This window comes from Bombus pyrosoma, linkage group LG1 (genome assembly GCF_014825855.1).
Source record: "Bombus pyrosoma isolate SC7728 linkage group LG1, ASM1482585v1, whole genome shotgun sequence".
Lineage (NCBI taxonomy): Eukaryota > Metazoa > Arthropoda > Insecta > Hymenoptera > Apidae > Bombus > Bombus pyrosoma.
Window position 1 is genome coordinate 15,219,008 of NC_057770.1, and position 23,928 is coordinate 15,242,935.

At 38.5% G+C, this 23,928-nt stretch overlaps 1 protein-coding gene across 5 annotated transcripts in view; it reads right to left on the reverse strand.

Annotated features, from left to right (window-relative positions):
* Positions 1-11,351, reverse strand: part of LOC122572320 (segmentation polarity homeobox protein engrailed-like) — a 102,995-nt gene extending 91,644 nt beyond the window's left edge. For all 5 annotated transcript variants that reach the window (XR_006318464.1, XR_006318458.1, XR_006318451.1 and 2 more), the window contains exon 1: positions 8,971-11,351. Coding sequence is in view for 2 of the 5 variants with exons in the window: in XM_043737209.1 (XP_043593144.1) it covers positions 8,971-10,354 (1,384 nt within the window). In the remaining 3 variants the exon portion in view is untranslated. The remainder of the gene's footprint in view (positions 1-8,970) is intronic.
* Between the last annotated feature and the right edge of the window lie 12,577 nt (positions 11,352-23,928).

The following is a 23,928-nucleotide window of genomic DNA, read 5'->3' on the forward strand; positions in this document are numbered from 1 at the left end:
ACAGGCATTTTTCCCAGAGAAAATAGAAAGGGAGAGATTGCACATCAGTCTTGATTGTTAAACGCCGACGTGTAAGCTCAATGTTGATAATAACACGTCTTTATTGCGTCAAATTAAACGAAGTACGGCGATATGCAAATCGAAGCAACTACGTAGTTCAGTTGTAATTACAGGCTGAAGTCAAGGCAGAGGTTGCATGCTCTCGCCAGCTATCTATGTCTGATGCCTAGATGTAGTACGAGAACTATTAAACCACGAAGAATCGCGAAATGTAACGAAAGAGAATAATAGGCAACCGATAGAATGAAATGTAACGACGATAACGATAAATAGTAACTGGAAAAATGTGAAAAATAATAAAAGTAAAAAATGAATTTAGTTTTTATGAGCCTGAAATATATCGAAAAGAGTATCAATGAATATCGAGTAGAACGAGATGCAAAAACAAAATCATTTGTGGATGTTAAATCGATCGAATCGATTTCTTTCATGAAATCGATTCACCGGAAATCTCTAATAACGTAATTTTACGATCGCAAACCACGCGAGGAAGGGAAAGAAATGAGTTTCCCATTAGCGGTCAGCCCGTTATTCCTAAAGTTCGCGTCTCCGCGTGTTCTCGAATAGAATCGATAAATCTTTCTGGTATTTAACACGTCAAAAAGAAAAAGACAGAAAGAGATTTCTCATTGCGTGTCAGCCACGAGTTTCAGCCAGTTTCTTAACAAATCTGCGTCCAACAGGCCGGGTAACACAATACCGCCATTTGTAGCACGACGCGAGACGAAAATGATCGTTACAGGCGATTCGAGTTATCTGAAAATACACTTTACGATATCTGAAACGAACGGAAGCCATTCATAGGTTTCTGTAGTCGCCTCTAGGCCACACACGGACCACGTGAGGCTGATATTATAGGTACACACGGTGCGTGCCTGCTATCCAGAGTTTGTTATCGTGTTCAACCGCGGAGAACGGGAGGCACCTTCGATTTAACCTTAATAAAATCTATGGATCCCACGAGGCTGCCCGATATGGAGCAAGCTTTCGCTTCTACACACGTGTCCGGTTATCTGCGTACGTATAGCTACATAACTCGCATACGTATACTCTTGTAACATTGGATGATCCAAGAGTACGCAAATTAGATTGGATGAGCGTTAGTAGATTTTGTATTTTATCCGTAACACGGTTGCGATAAATTTTGAAAATCTTTTCGTTTGATTCCAAATAATATCTACATACAGTGACTAGGAAAATAGAAATGTTCAAACGTGGAAAATAACAAATTCAATAACTCGAACAATTTTTAAATTACATATTTCAACTTCGGATCGTCTTGGTAATTTCTGCGAGTTGGACTAGTGATAGATTTTGTAAATATTTTCGTTTGATTCCAAATAATATCTACATACAGTGGCTAGGAAAATAGAAATGTTCAAACGTGGAAAATAACAAATTCAATAACTCGAACAATTTTTAAATTACATATTTCAACTTCGGATCGTCTTGGTAATTTCTGCGAGTTGGACTAGTGATAGATTTTGTAAATATTTTCGTTTGATTTCGAATAATATGTACATAGAGTGGCTAGAAAAATAGAAATGTTCGAAAATGTTCGTGGAAAATAACAAATTCAATGGCTCGAACAGTTTTGAAATTACATATTTCAACTTCGGGATAGTCTTGGTAATTTCTGCGAGTTGGACTAGTGATAGATTTTGAAAATCTTTTTGTTTGATTTCGAATAATATGTACATAGAGTGGCTAGAAAAATAGAAATGTTCGAACGTGGAAAATAAGAAATTCAATGGCTCGAACAGTTTTGAAATTACATATTTCAACTTCGGATCGTCTTGGTAATTTCTGCGAGTTGGACTAGTGATAGATTTTGAAACTATTTTCGTTTGATAAATTTCAATGTTTGATTTGGAATAATATCTACATAGAGTGGCTAGAAAAATAGAAATGTTCGAACGTGGAAAATAAGAAATTCAATGGCTCGAAAAATTTTGAAATTACATATTTCAACTTCGGATCGTCTTGGTAATTCCTGCGAGTTGGACTAGTGATAGATTTTGAAAATATTTTCGTTTGATTTCGAATAATATCCACATACAGTGGCTAGAAAAATATAAATGTTCGAACGTGGAAAATAAGAAATTCAATGGCTCGAACAGTTTTGAAATTACATATTTCAACTTCGGATCGTCTTGGTAATTTCTGCGAGTTGGACTAGTGATAGATTTTGAAAATATTTCTGTTTGATTTGGAATAATATCTACATAGAGTGGCTAGGAAAATAGAAATGTTCAAACGTGGAAAATAACAAATTCAATAACTCGAACAATTTTTAAATTACATATTTCAACTTCGGATCGTCTTGGTAATTTCTGCAAGTTGGACTAGTGATAGATTATGTAAATATTTTCGTTTGATTCCGAATAATATCTACATACAGTGGCTAGAAAAATAGAAATATTCAAACGTGGAAAGTAAGAAATTCAATGGCTCGAAAAATTTTGAAATTACATATTTCAACTTCGGATCGTCTTGGTAATTTCTGCGAGTTGGACTAGTGATAGATTTTGAAACTATTTTCGTTTGATAAATTTCAATGTTTGATTTGGAATAATATCTATATAGAGTGGCTAGAAAAATAGAAATGTTCGAACGTGGAAAATAAGAAATTCAATGGCTCGAAAAATTTTGAAATTACATATTTCAACTTCGGATCGTCTTGGTAATTCCTGCGAGTTGGACTTCGTGTACACGTATCGGTTGTCTTGTCCAATCAGTTGAACAAGGGTATAGTAGTTAGAGCGGGTAGAGAACGCGACGCGAGCCAGCCTTGCAAATTAATGTCTCTTTATTTCGTAGCGTACATTTCGTTAAAGCTTGATTTATCACCATATAGCTCGCGTTTGCCTTTTTATCGGTCGATCGCCCGCGGCCTCGATCGTTCCTTTAATTATGCAACGCCGTATGGATCCTATTCGTGGCCTGAAGCTAATAATAACGATCGAAGACCACGCGCGATCTCGTTTCCTTTCCTTGCGCGAGATTCCGCCGTTCTTTTTCTTCGATTTCTCGTTCTGCGGGGTGAACATTGATAAAACGTGCGGCTAAGATCACGCCCAAAGCTGCATACGGCATAAATACATTGCTCAAAACTATCAGAGAATCAGATTTCTAAGTCAGATATCAGATCCTAATGAAATATGCCGCGTTAAACTCCGTGCTGTTTCGTTCGGGCTCGTTTCACCCGAGATGAGTTCAATTTAAATACAAAACTGATGTATGGACGTTGTTATGAGTTGTGTAGGATATAGAGTTGGTAAATGCATAAGTGCAGTTTGGATAATTCTATTCGTAGAACTTTACTTTCTTCGTGACACATAAATAGGTTGCAAGAAATGTGGTACAAGTAACGATCTTTATTGTCTGTCTTGTAGCTTCATTTTGAGTAAAGTAGAGAAATCTGTGTCTCTAAAAATTAAAATACTTATACATTTTTCTAAACGCTTACAAATTTTATAAATTATGAACACGTGTGTTATCTATTCTTCCCTGGATTTATCTTATTCGTGGAAAAAGTTCACTTATGCTACTTTTCCACCGAATGTGAACGCTCCGTTCACGAGTCAGTGAGAATACGTTTGAACTCAACCTTTTTATTATCACAGACTCTCAAAAAATCTATTTTTGATCAACAGATGAACTGTTCGACGTACTTATCAATATCTTCATCTTATTCTGCGAGCACTCGCTAAATCAAATTGAATCTTTTTCGATAAAAATGAAAATCCTTTTCGTAAAAAGAAATGCGAGGGTGAAATTTGTCCCCTATGAATGACCATTCTTTGTTTTATAGAAAATATTCTTTTCTCGGAAGAGCGATCGTTTCTCATATCGCGAATATTTTTACTCGATTGAAAAGTCCACGCATTAATGACAGTTCCTGCTAATCAGAACGGGTTCATAGCCCTTTCTCCTCGTTAAGAGAGAGCAACGGTTTCCTATTTGTCGCATTCGCCGAGAATATCGGCCATTTATCGCGAACCACCGCCACCGTGAACGAATTTACTTGGTTTTTCTTCCTTCACGACTTTCAGCAGCAACGATTTCTTTACCATTTCCTCCTGACACCGCTCGTTGTCCCGTTAATGGAAATATCTTCCGTATACGTTACTCAGTCCAGAAAGCTAATTAACCATAACTTTCCGTGAATGGATATAACATGCGATATTCCCCTTTTATTGGCTAATCGCCTTCAAGTAGTAATGAATATATATATATATATTTCTATAGGGAAATTTTATGTTATTTCTAGTTACACACCTTTTTCCATAAGCAAGATTTATTCTTATTGATCGCCAAATGGTACTCCGAATACCAGAAAATGGCAGATTTGTTCATAAGTTCGGTCGTTAATCTTTTATTAAGAGTTTTATATAGAATTGAAACATTATATATATAAAAGAATGATAAGATCGGTTATAAACATATTTCTCCTCGTTTCCTTCTCATTCAATAATTAATTTTTATTTAGAAACTAATTTTTCTATTCTTAGCTTCATAAAATCTCACCAATCTAAAATTTGTGAAAGAACATCATCATTTCTTTCTCACCACTCCGTCAATTTTCTTCGAGTTAAATATTCATTAAGAAGGTAATAAAGGAAATAGTTTTCACAGGTTAAGCAGGATACTTCGTTGAAAAGCGATCACGAAGAAACGATAAACGACCGAACGAATGGACGACGAAACGAATAGACCACGCGACGAAATCTTGTAATTTGGTTGATTGGTCGTTGAACCAGCGAATAATTAAGGAAAATTAACAACAACCAGCTCCCTAATAGTCACGATGATGTTTGTAACGACCAGAGACGAGGAGAGATTCGTATCGGCGCACGAAAGTTGCATAATTCCCTCGGCAGTCACGAGAAACACCGATCTAATCGTGTTTCGAGATGACCGTCTGACTAAAATTCTAGTTTTACTTAACGACACGTCGCGCGTCTCGACTGTACTATGCGGCGTTGATTTCCTTCGAGAATCGAGTCCCTGTCGCGGCACCGTAAAACCACTGGTCGAGGTAATTAATAACGAATTTATCCCGGTGATAAGGTGGTCTGGAGTACGACGCCTCGTAAGCGTATCTCGTTGATTTGACTGACCGGCAATAAAGCACCATTAACACTGTCCAACATTTTTCACGCAGTGCAAAGTGCTAAATTATAAAGTCGCCGTGGAGAACCAGATCAAATGCGATATTTCTTGCCCTCGTGATCTGCCGCTCTTCTCTTTTCCTCGCTAAACTAGTTCTTTTCTGTAAAGAAGCCAAACGTCGATATACGAAGTCTCAGTGGGCAATTTATTCATCATATTGTACAAAGATAAATGGTTGGCTAGAGGAAAGAAGATTCGTCTGTTTAGTTGTAGCTACACTGTGAATGTTTACGTATTTATTATTTATTTAGTAGATGCAAAGATGCTCGGATTGGAATAATGTCTAACATGTATCTCGAAGATAAATATGTAGTATCTCTTCATGTTGCAATATTTATAGAGTGAGCAAAAATCACTTACGACCTAATTATAGCGTGTCGAACCTATTTTCTGTCGCATAAATATAAAAACATGGCGCATGGTTGAAATTATATTAATGGAACAAGTCAGTTTTCTATCTTGCAATTTTTATAAAATTAACCGCTGTGAATTTAATGAAGATAATCACACACATTTTACGGATATTTATACAGTGATATATTTTTCGAGGTTCGAACGATTTATTGTAAAGTCTCGCTAGGCATCTTCTGGCTATCTAATTTCCGATTTCTCTGCAAACCGACATTGACGAGGTTTCCGTTTGAATATTGAGTGCACGCGTGGGCGCAGAAAGAATACATAGAGTGGTGTTCCAACCTGTGATATCAAGCGGCACGACCGGTGCAATAACAGTGATTAAGCTTTATCGTGACCGTTTCAACGGACTATTTATCTGTCGGCCGCGAAATTACGCGCTGTAAAGACATAATAGGAACGTGATCCAATATTGTCGTTCGTCCACGGTGGGTGCTCGGGCGGTTGAAACTGGCCACGCAAAAACTACCGGTTATTAATCGGGAATTTAGCACTTTTATGTGTTCCGCCGACCGTACGACTTCATTCACCGAATAGATCGCAATGACAACGCGACAACGAAACGTTTTCCATTCCACTTCCCTCTTTCTATATCCTGTTTCAATTTAATATTCAACGTTTAGTAATTATTGAGATGAGATACCGAAGTGCTTGAAAGGGAGGATGAAGTGGAAGGACAGGAAAATTCTAGCCAGATTCAGGTGTGGAAACGAGACCAAAGCGAGGGAATACTGGAAAGAAGAGGGAGAAAAAAGATGCAGACTATGTAAAGGGAAAGAAGAAGACCCGAGACATGTAATAGAAGAATGTGAAATAACGGGAGGACCAAAAGACATGGAAAAAGGAAAATTGGAGAAGGACTAATGGAATTAAAAGCAATAATGGAGAAGAGAAGGGCAAGGGCAGTACAAGACGGGGAGGAAAGACAAGGAGGTGGCACAGCAAGGAGGCAAAAGACCAAAAATGGCAATAATGTGTAGTCATAAGCTGCAATAGTTTGTAGTCATTAGTTTTAGCTGTTGGAGATAAGAATAAGCTAAAGAGTGCAATACAATAAAGTAGATAAGAGGGCAGGTAGATACATAAGGAGCAAAACAAATGTAAGAAATGTAAATGGAAAGTTCGTCCAAAGCCGAAAGGCATAGACTAAAAATAAATAATAATAGTAATTATTGAGATGGAAGTCGATCAGTTTTCTGTAACTCTGACCATTCGGCGAAACCAATATTCACCTAATCGAATAAATTTCTATCAACTGAATTCACTTATCTATATGCGAATTCCTCTTATTGCAACAAACAATCATAAGCAGGAGAAAGCAATCGATATACTCCAGTTATGCAATTTATCGTCCAACAAGTCCAAACAAATAAATTCCACTAAGTAAATTTTCTTCGCAAACAGGCCTATCTACTAAAAAAAAAAAAAAAAAAAAAAAAAACTCAGACTAACGCGAATCATTTTCGAATAGAAAGCTGGAATCAGAGTAGCTACACGCGAAAGTGCGTGTGCCGATGGTAAGAAAAATTGATCCGTGAGAAATTCGTGGCATTCCCATTAGTCGTTTCCTAACGTTGCACTGCAGCCGACTATTAAAATACAATAGGGTAGCAAGGCGACGGATTCGCGCCGCTTGTGTTATGCCTTTGATTTTTTTCTAACACAATACCTATCGAGCTGCGGACAGCAATAATTTTCACCGAGCACGCATCCATGGTATACAGGCGGTAGCTCCTTGTGCAAAAAGGGACAAGCACGACGAAAGGACGCAACGCGGCAGCAACCGCCGCACGTTTGGAAAACAGAAAACCGATCTAATAGGGTGCGATTATTTACCGATGGTTTGCATAAGAATACGACAACTGAATGACCTATAGGAAATTGTTGTTACGCATACAAAAGCCGAGAGAAATAGTTGGTTGCATATCGCGGTTGATTTATGGGGCAGAGAGCAGCTTATTTCTCCGAGTGCTTAACAATTGTTTCCTGACAATGAGCGTATATCAGATATGAGTGACACGAAGAAACGTTTTCTACCATTCATCAAGCTGGCACTCGGTCGGTGAGTAAAGTAATTACACGTTTTCCTGTGTCGTTTGAAAGGGTCATCCATCTGCTCGAAACCGGGGAAACAATTCCGCCAAGACGTCCAATCGCGACAAAATAAATCTCTAATTAGCCTATTTGGTAGAAGGAAGTTCGATTTCGTACGTGAAACGCTGGGCTCGTTTCAACGCTAGGGGAACGCCTGCTAAAAGGCTCGTTGAATATTCAAGAATAGAAGTTGATCGAGCGATGATGCTCGAATGAAATGGTAATTTTTACGCGAAATCATACGTCTTGTTGTGCTAATTAAACGTACATCTTAATTAAGTCGGCATATAGTCAGATATAGACAGTGGCTTGTTCTTTGTCTGAGACCGTGTGGAATTTTAATGTTTTTTCTTTTTTCTTCTATGTTTCGAGGTTCGATGAATTATTAATATCTCAATTAAAATCAGCGCTCTTCTATCTCGATCGTGAATCAGATTCGAGGAACGAATATTATTCATTCTAGTAGTATCGTCACGAGAACATTTTTGCCAGGTACTTTGGAATAATTAGTTAACCGTCGAAGTTAGAAAAAGATAATCTAAATAAAATTGTCGAAATCGTGACAGAGCAATATCCCACAATAATCGAACCCTTATATAACAACAATTTCTTTCAGACCAAGGAATATAATTCTTTTGTAGCGTTCGAATCTCACGAGTTGATGAACTCTGGACCATTATACTGTTCTAATGAGAAATTCCGTCATACCGGAGCGATCGCTGACAACGAGCGCTTATCCATTAGTCGTTTAATCATTTGCGTTCCTCCACGAAAATCGCTCGAACGTCAAACACAACATAGTAAATTCTGCACGAAATAAATTCAACGGGAATCACGAACAAGCACAGGAAATACCATTGATTATACTATTAACTGACCTTTTCTTATTTAACCGCCACGATGGAAATTTATCTGCAAACCGGCTAAACCGATCGACGTTATACCTCATCGCATCGATTCGCAAAGATGTTACGTAAAAGCAGCAACGTGAGACCATTTTAACTTCCATAAGTTAAAAATTGCCCCTGAGAATTCATTGTAGCGGCTAGTTAACGAACCCGCTGTATCGGTACTTGACATTTTTACACGCTGTAAACCGAATACTAATAGCTTCCCCCCTGTTATCTACCATCTACACAGACGTTAATGACTGTCGTTAGAAAAGACTCCGTTCTCCTAGCACGGTTCTCGCTTCGAGGAACGATCGTAACAGAGAACAAAACTCACCAGAGGAAGGTCGATCCGAGTATCTGGTGCAGTAGACCCAGGCAGGCCACGGTAACTGCTTTCCAGGATCGGTCACAGGTGGTACAGGCGTGTTCGAGGCAGGATTCCCGGTCGCTACACCGCCACCGGACGAGGTATTGGTCGTCGAGCTTGTTTCCGAGCTGCTCTTCTCCGTGGTTTCGGTAGTCGACTCTAGAAAGTCCTTGGTCAAGTCAATGGGCCTCGAGCTGACCTTCTTCGGCCGAGACTTCTTCAATGATATGGGATCGGTGATTCTCCTACCGAAGTCCGCCTTGAGTATGTTGTCTATACTGAACTTCAAGCCAGCCTGATGCTGCAGATTGTTGTTGTTATTATGGTTATTATGATGGTTACTGTTATTGATGCCATTATTCTGAACTCCATTGGCGCCATGCATCGTCCTTCCGTTTTCCTCTCTCGCCCCGGGCGAGGAAGGGCTGCCAGGTTCCCTTTGAAGAATCTTGCTGACCGAAAGTCGATGCTGGTGAACCGAGTTTGCCGGAACGTGTTGTATCTGGGACGTCTGATGAAGGTGAACGTGGCTGTTCGCGTGATGCAAATGCTGGCCAGGATGAGGCATTAGCGAGGCGGTTTCTCGAGGATCTCTGCAAGCTGTTGGATGAAGAACAGGAGTGGTCGCTTGCAAACCGGTAACTGTCATGGCCGACGGTGGTGACAACGACAGTCTAGTCACTAGAGGAACGCTGATCGGAGTCCGGTGAAGCCTTTCCACGGTCGGGTAAACGATCTCGTGACTCAGACTATGCTGAACTCGAGTAGGATAGTCGGGAATCTCGGTTTCCCTCGATGAATATCGTGGTAGCAAGTGTGCAGGATGATTGGATTGATACCTGGGCACTATGACCTCTTGAATCGCTTCGGGCCGACCCGGGGACGAGGCAGTGGCTGAAGACGAAGCCGGTGACCTGACTGAGGATGCCGTGGGCGATGACGGTGGCTGACTGTACGTCGGTGGACTCGGTGCCGAGATGTGATTGCCGGTTCGTTGATAGAACGCATCGTTACAGCTCGTTGAACTAGAAGGCGATGGTGTCGCCGATGTCCTCGTGTTCTCCTCGTCGCGAAAGTCACCGCGACTGCTCGCCGATTCCTGCTCGTACCTGACCGAGCTACAACCGCGGATTCCAACGACGCTTGTGGGCGTCGGTTCGCTACCGACGCTCAACACCTCGCTGGTGTCGCTTTCGCAATCGCTGTCAGGATTATTGCCGTCACTTCCTCGTATCTGATCCCGTTTCTCGGACTCGTCGGGCTCCAGCCTGGCCGTTAGATAATTCTGCCTGATCTCATGGAGATCGTTCGAATCTAAACCGGTGGATGATTCCGGTGGTGTGTTCGACATGTTTTCTTTCCTTTTTCTTTTTTATTTCTTTTTCTTCTTAGCAAGGTTTCCTTCGTGTTTTACCGAGTTGATCGGTGCGAAAATGTTAAATCCTCTTTTAAGTCTTCAACCCTTCCATGACGACTGCTAAACACTCGTCTTCGTTTTGTCCCTCGATCTACTTGACAATTTAGATTTCAGATCGTTACCTAACGGATTCCATCCGCTGCAAGTTGCCTGGAGGGGTCATTGTCTTCGTACAGGGCACCTGTCCGATCATTGGCCACCTGTAAATCGTTAACAACCAATCCCTGATATCCTACTCGCATAGTGTCTCAGAATTCTGTCATAGAATACACACTTCACGACGGAAACTTCGAAATACTCGCGCACGCTTCAGTTATTTCCCGAGCACAAAGTACTCTTCCCTCAGTTTCTTTGCCGACGGACACTGTTCAAGCCAGTTCATGACGGATTGCCACCACGAGGTTCGCGCTTATCTTTCATCTTCTCCCGATAACCTAACCTCCGGGCGTAATACACTAAGAACCAGTGCACCCGAGCCACCAGCTCATTACTTCAACGGACAGTCCAACCGACAACGAACCGTATCGTCCTCATCGATGCTTCTCGTCATCACTAACTTTTCGTACCTTAACCTCAAAATCTTCCCGATACGTCCATAATCCATTGCACTCTCACTTTTGCGTTCACCCTTGTACCGGGTGGTTCTTCTAACCTAAATTAAGCGTACAGGGGAGTCGTGCCCACCGTGGCGATAAACTGAACCGTGTGAACGCGCACGATACGCGCACTACCAGTCGACGAGCAGGAAACCGAGGCGAAAACACAGGCCAACGGTTCGGACGAAGCAGGCAGATCGGAAGGAGAGACGAAGAGACGCGATGCTTCGGATGATCGGTGGAAACGTGGCGAGTTGGTTACACGGCGCTGGTAGAGACGCGGGTTTCAACGGAACCGTTGTGCGACGCTGTGGATCCAGGCCGGGCTGGTTGTCCAGTTGGTTGCCGCGAAGCGTCTGCGGCGAGGAAGCGGCGGGAGGGTCGACGATGGGCGTTTCTGGGCGTCGATTCCACGGCCGCTACGCCCCTGAGCTGACCTTTTCAGGGGTGAAGACCCTGTCTAGGGGCGCGACCATTCGACATCTGCCGGCTGCTGCGAGAACTCCTCACCGTGTAACGCCCAGCTTTCCACCACTCCATAAAAGCAACTGCTGATAGGCAACTGAGAACCTGGTTTCCCCTCTTCAAGCCAGCTTCTCCCTCTTCCTTTCGTTCGAACACCTTTCCCGACGGTCTCGGTTCCTCTTTCAACATCGAACCTCCGCTGCATCGTGTCCCCACTTACCAGCTCGCAGTCGCAAACCTCCCGTCTCTCTGGTCTCTCTTCGTGTTTATCCGTAGCTATCCTGTCTTTCTCTCTTCGTTAAGTAATTCCTACCTCTTTCATCTACCTGGACGAAACGTTCTCCGTTTTACTTCTTCGGCTCCTCTATCCGCTCGTCCGGTGATCCAGTACGCTGCCCCTGTTCGCTTGTCCTTTTTAGTCGGACGGTGTTCATCTTCTTCCTGCTCGTGGTCGATTTATCCCCTCCAGACATTATCGCGTTTGGCTTTCCAGATTGTCGTCGTCTCTCCTCGCCTCTCTTCCCAGTTTTAACCCTTCTCGTTTTATCTCGCTCCACCACCGTCCTCTCCTCTGTCTTCAGCACGTTCTGCCTGTTCTTTCTGATTCCTCTATCTGCTCTTAGATGATCCGGCTCTTAGCTCCTACCACGTTTAAGCTTCTCTTACCCCCGGGGGTTCCTTCTCCTCGCGCTCCTATATTTTTTCCTCCGTTCGAACACTCACCGCTTTCCTCGCGAACCGAGAGTTCGTCTTCGCCAATTCCATCCGTTGCTCCGTTCTTTCTCCTTTCTATCGATCGTCTCGTGTTTTCTTGTTATTGCTACGAGCTCTCGTTCACCGATGCTGCAAACTTCTAGGTCCTCGTCTCTTCCTTCTTCGAAGGATAGAAACGAAACGTTGTTTCGTGGTTACGATCGTTTCTCGGCTACTGGATAAATCAATCGCGGCGGAACCGCCGCAACGATCCTATGATCGCCGCTATTACGGTAATACACCGTTGTAACCATTCGAAACATTGTACAGACCTATCTATCCAATTTCATCTTTAGCGGCGAGTTATAGGGGAACGAGCCTAATGTCTCGAACGGATCTCGCGTGCATTATTAAGCGACTCTGGATCGGCGCAACATTTTTCTTTTTTTTTTTCTTCTGTATTTTCGAGCAATGCCTCATCACTCTCATACATATTCAATCGAATGGAATCGAGAAACGATGTAGGCGAATTCCACAGTTGAACCCGTTTGAGTAACAAAGTAGTCGGCTGTTGTGTGGTTCGGATTAAATTGGAATTACAGGAAACATATCTTTCGATTTTTTCTTTTTTTGCCTCTTAATTTAGCATATTCTAAGTAGTCTAACGCGTCTCTTGATACATTTAGGTATATGAAGATTATCAACCTTTAACGGTCGCTTTGAGAACATCACTAGGGGCGCATGTAAAGAATTTCGTTTCCGTTTTCATTGTAATTATTCAAAGAAACCGGAAATACCTGCGTTATGTCACACTATCTTTTAAAGTAATCGTCTCGCTATCTTTGCGTATTTCACGCTTCTTGTGAATAAAGTATTCCAAAAAGGAATAAGGTCTTTGAAGAAACACAGTTGTGAGAAAGTAGGTAGAAGAGGAGGATTAAGCCGATTTTCATGTGTCTCCGTACCTATAAAATCCTGGGCAATTTCCACACTTTTCCATAATGTCGCGAGCGAAATTTATATCCCGTACAAGTTCAGCATGAGCGGATGTGGCCCGCTGAAATTAACAGATAAAGTAGAAATACTTATGGGGGGGTTAATGAGAGAAAAATCGAAACGGAATACAAATGGCGAGTGCAGAAGAGTGGGAAGCGGTGGGGAAAAAGAGCCAGAGATGCAGACGCGTCCAGCTTTGCAGAGAAACGGACGTTAGCTCCGCGAATATCGATTCACCCCGCGCCGGTTTTTCCTCCGCGATGGAGAACGGTGGCGTGCATGCGCGCCGTGAATCACGTATTCATTTTTCGTCGGGTTCGTGAGGAGCTTGGGTGCGCGTCAACGTGCTCTCGGGGCGATCGTTAAGCCTCATTATGGGCCGATCTTTCAGCGGATAGGAGGCAGCGAAAGAAAAAGAAAAAAAAAAAAAAGAAAAATGTCAGCTCGTAAATCGTCGGTTAGGTGAAGTTTAAGTGCGTCAACATCGATCCGTGACACGTAACTTCCTTCGTGAGTTTTACCAGCGATTTCCACAAGCCGTACCCTTTCTACCTGTTTCGTGATCGACTGATCGCTTCATGAGAAGATTAGAGAGAGTACGGCTTGTGTGAGAAGATTATCTGAGAGAAACGGTAGCGGCGGTAATCGATGAAGATCCAATAATGCCGATAGAGATAATGTTTATACAGTAGAAGTATCGAAGTTTTTAAAATTGCGGGTTTAAAGGTTTCCAATTGATAGGGACGTGATCAGATAAAATTGATCAATCGTATTATATAAATTGAAAAGTAAGGAAAATTGTCGTAAACATCGCCCCCTTCGATGTATGTTGCTACATAATATTTATTTATAGAAATCTCTTTTTGAGAAATAGACTGGTGAATATAGTTTGCAAGTGCATTAATACAAAGTGAATTAACGCAAGAAATGAATGAGAATGTACAAATTTCCCTGTAACGAGTACAGGTAGATGAATCATCGTGAATCTAAATTACGATAATTAGCCACAAAAGTTTTCGTACTGTCTATAGGAAAGCGGATTTTATTAAAATTAAAATGACTAATGTTTCCTATTATTATTTATTTTTTTCTATGTTATTAAATAAATGTGTCATTTGATAAACATCGTTTTGTTTATATGTTTATATGTAAAGACTTTCGTTTTGTTTATATGTTTATGTGTAAAGACTTCCGTTTTGTTTATATGTTTATGTGTTTATTTGTAAAGACTTTTGTGGGTGTCTGTATGCAAATGCCTCATTTTTTCTTAACACTTTGACTGCCACGTCGAAATCACATGCTTCGCTCAGGACGCCACAGTGTTTTAACACACGCAACCATTAGATGCGAGATTTGTTCTCATTTCTTTTTATTGTTATTCTAATAAAACTGTTTAATTGTTCAACGAGGCATTTTTATTTCAAAGCATCTTCTGTTTATCGGTCATATTCAAAATACCCTAACTGTCAATTTTTATTCAATTTTTACAATTGTAAGTTCAAACGCGCCGATCACCAATGACCAACGCGACATTGATGATTAATGAAATTACAAACTCACCGTGATGGAGGTCGCGTTCCCATTCGATCGTTTAAGAAATCGCTTATTAAGATTGTCTACCTCTTGTTGCAATGTCGGTTCTCTCTCACGCGCCTTTCTTTTCTTCCTGCCCACGTTCAGAAAAGCAAAATTTATTACCGAGTAATTCCGGATTCATGACGCGCCTTTTCCACGAGAGAACGCGGAAACTTATGCTAATCCGACCGAATCCAACCGGGATAGTATCTGTCCGACGTGTTCGCGAAGGTGCGTGCAAAACCTTTTACGGCTTCCTCCGGTGGAAATTGTCATTTATGGAAATTAAAGAGTAGGGGTGACTTGGATTGGAACGCTCAGAAAATCCATCCACGATGTTTGCACGACCGACGAATTGACTGGTAGCGATGGAAATATTCTGTGTGCGGAATAAATCGAAGTAATGGCGATCGATTAAAAAATTAATGTGCTATATTTTCGGAAAATATGTTAATTTTGTAACTTTAAAATGCTGAAGATTAGCCGATCGAAAGAACTCTATCTGCTGTTAAAATATTCTGATATTGAAATTGACTTTTCCGAGACAAGTAATCTTTAAAATCTTCAAAATCTTTGTACTTAACTTTGTACCTGAATGATCAAACTGAGACAATATTAGATCTTAATATCATGTTGTAGTAAAAGATTATGTGCAAAGGACATGCTCATTAACCCTTTGCACTGGGAATTTTATTTCAATTTCGTTAGCAGCAGCTCCCGACGCTTTTAAGTGTTTTATTTAAAATTTACTCCAATTAAAAAATAAGACAATTGAAATAAATAAAGGAAGAAAGAAATTCACTTAAATACCAGCTTTGTTCACACTATTGTTGTATTTTGTAATTTTTAAGTGCGTGATATATCTTGAAACAATTTCCAGGATGCAATCCTGCTTTCCTTTAGCACATTTCACAAGAAAAGATGGACATGAAAGAACGTCGACAAAAGAGCTCCTGAGATAAAAACTGATGTTGAATCACACTCGACATAGAAGCGCAAAGAGCTAATCCAATGCTTCATAAAGAAAGGGAAATGAAAAATTCAATGTAACAATGTCCCATTCCATCGGTCGAAGATTAAACAGTTTAAAAAATCTTCGATCAAGTGTATCCAAATTCGTTAGCAACGATTCCCTGGATAAATTTTGTCAACACGTGTTATTTCACATTTTCGTGTGTTAACGAGCGTCCACGTAATTTGTTAGTATTCCCAAAGAATCTACTTATTATTAGGCGTAGTAGATGAGTCGAAGACGAATTCCGATTCGTAGGCAGCTTCTCTCATTTACCGAGTCGACGCAGTTGACCAGACAGCTGACCCGTAGATTTTAATTGTACGCCGCATCCGGATGAATGCCAGACAACTGGACGGGAGGGGAGTGTGGGTATTTGTTCGTTTAGAGGATTAAATGTTTGTTTTCCTGGCTAATTTGCGGTAATGGTATTTGAAGGCAACGTGTGGATTAGTTGGTGATGTAATGAGAGGCCGCATTCGATACGTATTATACGTTATTATCGACGATAAATAATTTGCATTCGAAAATTGATTTTGTATGGATCGATTGTAAATACGATAGTTAATAAAATAAATCGAGACACGTAATGTTAGTTTTGATAGGTTTGAAAAATTGTAAGAGAATTACTTCATATGTATATTGAAGCAGTATGTTTCATATATTCTGCTTTATTTTCCCAATTCATTCAGTTCATAGCTTGGATTATTTAAGGGTGTGTCCTCAATTACAATGTTCTAAAACGTCTTCTTGTGATTTTTTTTTTTAGAAGGGAAAGAAAGAAACGAAGTTGTCGAATTTTGAGGTATGGTTTTGTATATATTTAACGAATACAAATAAATTTTTTAAAGTAAAAGTAAAACATTATAACAGATTTCTGAGCCTATTTATTAATTTGACAGAAATACTTGTAAATCTCCCTTGTTTTTCTTCTTTTCACTTCTCCTTCTTTCCTCCTCCTGTGTTCACACTTTATTTTCCTCTCTTCGTGTTCCTTCGCGCTTTCCTTTCCTTTTTCCCCTCACACTTCACTTTTTCCACAGAGCACCCCGTCCACGTGTTACCCTTGCCTCGCACCAATCCGAAAGTCAATTTGACAGAAATAAAAAACCAAAAAGGGATTAAATTATTATATACTTTTATTATTATATGCCCCCTCCCATTTACAATCGACAGCAAACAGAATCCACCTTCTCGATCGAATTACTTGTAAATATAGCAGTGCATGATCCATAATATTTATAATTAAGCTCGAGTGTATCAAGCTTTCCAATAAACTGTAGCAGGAGTATTTGTTATCTTTTTAAATAAACTTCATCGACTCGTACAATTTTTTATTCACGAATAATGTTATTACGAAAGTATTGTTATATTATCAGCCCTGTTATGAAATTTTCTATTTATATTATTACTATGATAGTATTATATCATTAGTGATATTATTACGAAAATATTAGGCAGATATTATTACAAGTATACAAGTTTGTATTTGTGAGCTTCTCCATTCAGAGGGTGTCTTGAATTACAATGTTCTAAAGCAGCGTTTTCTTGTGATTTTTTTTAGAAGGGAAAGAAGAAATGAAGTTATTGAATTTTGAGCTATGGTTTTGTATATATTTAACGAATACAAATAAATTTTTTAAAGTAAAAGAAAAAATTATAACAGATTTTTTAGCCTATTTATTTATTTGATAGAAATAAAAAACCAAAAAGGGATTAAATTATTATATATTTTTCTTCTGGGTGAACTAAAAAAGTTCGTCAAAATGTTCATTTAAATAATTGTTATAGCACCTTAAATTTTACTTTTTTTAACACATTTTTTTTAAACCCGCCAAAATTTTTAATTTCACATTTTTTTCTACCGTTGTTTGGTTCACCCAGAAGAAAAATATATAATAATTTAATCCTTTTTTGGTTTTTTTGTTTCAGTCAAATAAATAAATAGGCTTAGAAATCTGTCATAATTTTTTCTTCTACTTCAAAAAAATTTTTTTGTATTCGTTAAGTATTCCCTTCTAAATATTCTTCTTAAAAAATTACAAAAAGACGCTGTTCTAGAACATTCTAATTCAGGACACCCCTTAATATTAGATACCTTCACGTTTCTTTTCTTTATATTTGATTCAATTATATTGTTCCGTTACATTCGTAGTTTTTATTTATATTCTCAATTTACTCGTTTACATTTCTAATTTCTTTCTTGACATTTCCAGTTTACTTAATTAAAATCCCTAATTGCCTAATTTGCATTCTAAATCCACTTATCTATATTCTAATCATCTATTTACATATTCTATTCGCTTAATTACATTTTATTTCAAATCTTAAGGTTCTTCGAGCAGAAACATATACCTTTAACGACCACCATGACGCATACCAATATTTCGCCGTAATTCAAAGGTCCACCGATATCAATCACCGATCATCGATTAATAAAACCTGTCGACAAATTGCAAATCAAACCACGAAACAGTGAATACTAATACCGTTGAAACGAACGACCGGAACATGAACGCGTTCGCACAGGTACCTAATCCACCGGGACACATTTTTCACCGTGGACGTTCCTATAGCAACTTATTATCGTCGAAATCCGTATCAAACTGTAATATCGACCAGTTGACACGTAATTACACCGAGAAATCAGTCGACCACGAATTTGTTATAAGTTGCAATTTCCCTACAACGGCCAGTCCCGTTTCAGTCATCGATACGGGTGGCCAATTTCGGCAACGAAGAAAACGTCCCTTCCGTCTTTGACGGAATTAACATTTCCAATAGACGCGTCGTAACCACAACTTTCCACGAAACTAGGCGTTACAGACACATGTTGCGCCTTCGACGTCCACACGACGCTATCATTTTCGCGATTACGCGGTTGATTTTTTCCTCATTAAGATGCTATCGTTTTTAAGAATAATTGGCCAAGGCGATAGCGGCAAGACCGGCCCTCCGTTCCTCGTTCACTCGAGTATCGATTCCTTGAGCATATCGAGCAACCCATGCGGCATTAGCATGGAAAAGAAGGTGGCAATTTGCGTCTGATAAGCGGCCTCTCGTCGATATAACGACAAGAAACGCCGCTCTATTGGTTCTTCTCCATTTTTCTAGCGGAGCCTGAAGTTTCTTTTGTCTTTTGTTCCCACTTCTTTTTTTCCCGATCTTCGTCGCCACTCGTTATCCTCCATTCCCTCGTTCAGCAATGGGAAGGTAGAACGTGATGAATAATTATGCGAAATGTACGTAAAGTCTCTCGTATGTGCGTTAGAAAATAAAGCATCACGAAGTGGGTAATAAAAGTTTTTTGAATGGTAGGTATTTGATGTATTTTATAAACAATTTTGGAGCAACTAGAATAATTTATTTTATTTAATTTTTAAGGGGGTGTCCTGAATTAGAATGTTCTGAAACAGCGTCTTTTTGTGATTTTTTTTAGAAGGGAAAGAAAGAAGCGAAGTTGTTGAATTTTGAGGTATGGTTTTATATATATTTAATGAATGCAAATGAATTTTTTTAAGTAAAAATAAAAAATTGTAACAGATTTCTAAGCCTATTTCATGGGCTGCAGATTTCAATCGGTGTGAAAGATCCACCTCGTAATTCTTGACTGAAACAAAAAACCAAAAATTGTATATTTTTCTTTTTGATGAACTAAAAAAGTTCGTCAAAAAGTTTATTTAAATAATTGTTATAGCACTTTAAAGTTTATTTCTTCTTTTTAAAAAACACATTTCTTCTTTAAACCCGCCAAAATTTTTAATTTCACACTATTTTCTGCCCTTTTTTTATTTCATCGAGAAGAAAAATATATAATATATTTAGTCCTTTTTTGATTTTTCGTTTCAGTCAAGACTTGAAGCAGCCCATGAAATAGGCTTAGAAATCTGTTACAATTTTTTATTTTTACTTAAAAAAAAATTTTGTTGTATTCGTTAAATATATATAAAACCATACCTCAAAATTCAACAACTTCGTTTCTTTCTTTCCCTTCTAAAAAAAATCACAAAAAGACGCTGTTTCAGAACATTCTAATTCACGACACCCCCTTAAAGCGGTTATAGATTATAGACCTCTTTTTTTATAATTTTACAATTCTACGTCAGACAAGGTAATCGAGTAATTTGTAACTTGCAAATTTCCATTTGTTCCATTGGAACAGTGTTCCGATTCTCTAACACGATCTCCTGGTATCTACTAATATATAGTATACAATAATAAGTGTAATTTGCAACAAGTCAAGTTTTATCAATAATGTTAATTCAATTGAGCGAAAGAGAGGTGCCAAGTTTCTATATCATTTACCATTTTACCATTTCTCAATCGAAACGTTTTTACTCGATCACGAATGCCTTGATCGTATTTTTCTCCCAGGACTTTTTCATTATCCTGCTCCTGGTAATCATGCGAAATCACGCGAGGGTCCTTGAGTTATATCCGCAGATACGTCACGGAGAGAATCGGCGAGGAGCATCCATCAGATTTTATCTGCCGACCAGCCTCGAATACTATCTTTCTCTCTCTCTCTCTCTCTCTCTTATTCTCTCCTGAACCGGTAATCTCGCTTATACATAGATCATAGCGGGAACCAGTCGAACATGTTTGATGAAATGATTTAATCAAAGGTAAACGCGGGCACGGAAAAATTCCGATCCCGAGGATTGACGAAAATCGGCGATGCCATATTTCGCTCGTTATCTACGGTTGCCGAGTATTTGCACAGGTAAATGTATATTACACAGGCACGAGACGCGTTTTATCGATTGAATATCGGGTAAAATAACGTATAAATGTGTTGTTCAGCAAACACAATCGTTTTTGAACGATGTCTCGGCGTTTTGGAGCGGAGGAAAGTTTGGCTCGTTGGAAAGCTTTCAAGTTGAATTTATTTGGATGCAGCGATACATGTTTTAAAAGTCGACAATTCTTTCTAGAGTGTAGATGTTTATGAAAATTCATATTTTTATAAATATGACTAAAGAATTTAAACGGAGATAATATTACAGCAAGTAGGTATTTTACTTTGAATATTTTATACAATATTTTATAAATATGGTCAAAGAATTTAAACGGAGATAATATTACAGCAAGTAGGTATTTTACTTTGAATATTTTATACAATATTTTATAAACATGGTCAAAGAATTTAAACGGAGATAATATTACAGCAAGTAGGTATTTTACTTTGAATATTTTATACAATATTTTCTAAATATGGTTAAAGGATTTAAACGGAGATAATATTATAGCAAGTAGGTATTTTACAATCTACCATGCATTTTGCACATTTTTGCATAATTAAAAGTGTTGTAATTATTATATTCAAGCGTTTGTTAGATATTATTACTTGATAATAAATAATTCTGTTCTACAACAGTAAACGCGGATGGAGACAAAAGTACATAATCCTTAATGCTAAAACTGAAACACAGATTGCAAGATAGCTGAAATTAAAGTAACTTTATTAATAGAAAATAAAGATGATATAAAGTAGTTAAGTAGAAAGTTTCAAATAGAATGCATGTAAATCTCAGAAAAATTAAAACAGATAGTAGTTTTGTCCAAGTTATCTTACAATGTATCGTTCCATAAATCTCGAAAGTGTTCAATAATTTCGTAATTATCCAGAGAAGTAATCGAGCTTCTACAATTACTCGCTCTTTCGTGGCGATTTGCTCTTGAACTTGTTGCAAACCGAGTCGATGGATTGCGATGCATTATTTTACGAACGTCTCTTTACCTACTCGACACTCGGTATCATTGCGTATCGAGTATCTCTTGGGCCGGTGAACCACGTTGTGTGTGTACACTTAATAAAGTAGAGGTGTGGAGTTGCGCGATAGCGGCTCGCGGAAGTTATGTCCGACCGGAATCGCTGTTAGGTCTGTGCGCGGCAACGTTTGCTGAATTATCGCCGACCGAAGGCTGCATATAATACCACAACGCACTCAGTTTCCCGATTCCCCGACTACTTGCGATTGCAATCGCGATTATTTTCCATTACGACCGAATTGAACAAGTTTTAAGTTTTTAAATATATTTGGACCATAATTATGGACGATTGAGTCAAGTGAAGTTTAGATATAGTTATTTAGTTCGCTTACATTCACTATGCATTGTGTCGAAGTTGGATGTATCGTTGATGTGCTACTTCATTTGTAGTATTTATTTTAATCAAATATATTGGAAAATCTGGCTGTTCCAGGTATGACATTTTTTCAAAATTGCAAAATTGCAAAATATCAAATGAGGATATGTGATACTTGAATAGTTGCAGAGATTAATAGAATTAGGGAAATGTGTAAAAGCATAATTATAATGTAGTATCGTGGACAAATTGCCTAAGAAATATCAGCTGAATTACAATAGTTATTTAGCTCGCTTAGATTCACTCTGCATTGTGTCGAATTTGGATGTATTGTTGATGTGCTACTTCATTTGTAGTATTAATTTTAATAAAATGTATTTGAACACGAATCAAATATATTGGAAAATCTGGCTGTCCCGGGTATGACATTTTTTCAAAATTGCAAAATTGCAAAATATCAAATGAGGATATGTGATACTTGAATAGTTGCAGAGATTAATATAATTAGGGAAATGTATAAAAACATAACTATAATGTAGTATCGTGGACAGATTGCTTAAGAAATATCCGCTGATCTATAAACAATGTTGCGAGAAAGCCTAAGAGCCGACAGGCCAAAAGGGTCGGGAAACTTCAATGGGCCAAGCGGAACATCAATGTGTCGTTGGTTCTTCAGTTGAATAGTTACGCGAAAGAAGACATAACTAACTATTATAGAAGAAGAATAAATAACTATTGTAGTACATGATCATACATACATACGTGCTGGGGGTATGAAAAAAGACAAAGTGGATGCTTAAGGGAGAAAGACGAATTAATCGGCAGTCGTTAACTAAGAGTCGAGTTGTGAGGAGTTGCGAGTTGAAAGTCTAGTTGTGAAGAGTTGCGAGTTGAGAATCGAGTTGTGAAGAGTTGCGAGTTGAGTCGAGAAAGAGTTGCCGGGTTGTTATCAGTTGTAAACTATTAGTTGTGAGTTGTGAATTATCCATTTAGTTGCTTAGTTATAGCACGTTACTATATTTAGTTCATGTTAAATAACCATCGTTTCCTGTTTAACCCTTAACGTGTGCCTCTCAAGCACCACTGATGTACTCCAAATGTATTTTTGGGTCGTTATCGGTAATTGTTTACAAATAAAAAATAATACTCCTCAGTGAGTACTGTGAGACCTGTGAACGCAAATCCGGTTTGCATCCCAATGAATATTTTAAAAAATTCCACACATTACTTAATTATAATTAATATAAATATTGTAATCAAAATTATATTACTTCTGAGATGAACAAAGATCATTTTGAATGACTTTAATATTATCATTTACAGGTCATTGTAGCATTTAAAATCTGACACTTAAAAACTTGCAAGTCGAAGTACGATGAGAACAAGTTGGAGTTGCCCGTCGATATTCACAATTAAAAGTCGTGGCGTTAAGGGTTAATCCATTGTAAATAGATCCATCCATCAATAAACTTATTAAGATAGAAATCATTGGAAACCCTAATTTCTAATATTTCTGAATAAATAAATCCTACGATAACATTAGTATAAATACTTTATATTTGAATGCAGTTGCGGTTTCCAAATTTTTGCAGCTTCATCTTTTCAAAAAATAAGGTATATATTATAAGTAAGTATCTAGATTTTCGATTCTAGAAATTATTTCTAGAACAATGTTCATCCTGTGAATATATTAGTATATGTACTATAATATAGTAGAATATATTAGTATATACATTGTTAAAAAAATTAAGAATAGTTTGGATTACTTTGAAATCTCCCATTCAAAGAGTATAGATTAATATAAGAATCAAATTTAAATTAACTTTGCAGCCAAATCTTTTCTGAATGTTATAATTTGATACAGAAACGATAGATATTCTTCCGGTTTTATCAAAGACACCCTATTTTCATGGATCCTAGCCAACGAAGCTACCTCGTCGTTTCCACATCGCATGATAACTCGATTAAACCCGATAACCAAGTATTTATTATCCTCGGAGATTTCATTTTGATAAAATCCGCTGGCACCCTCTTTCGCCGCTGCTGCGCCCTCGTGCAACGATGCGTTTCTCCGACCGGAAGT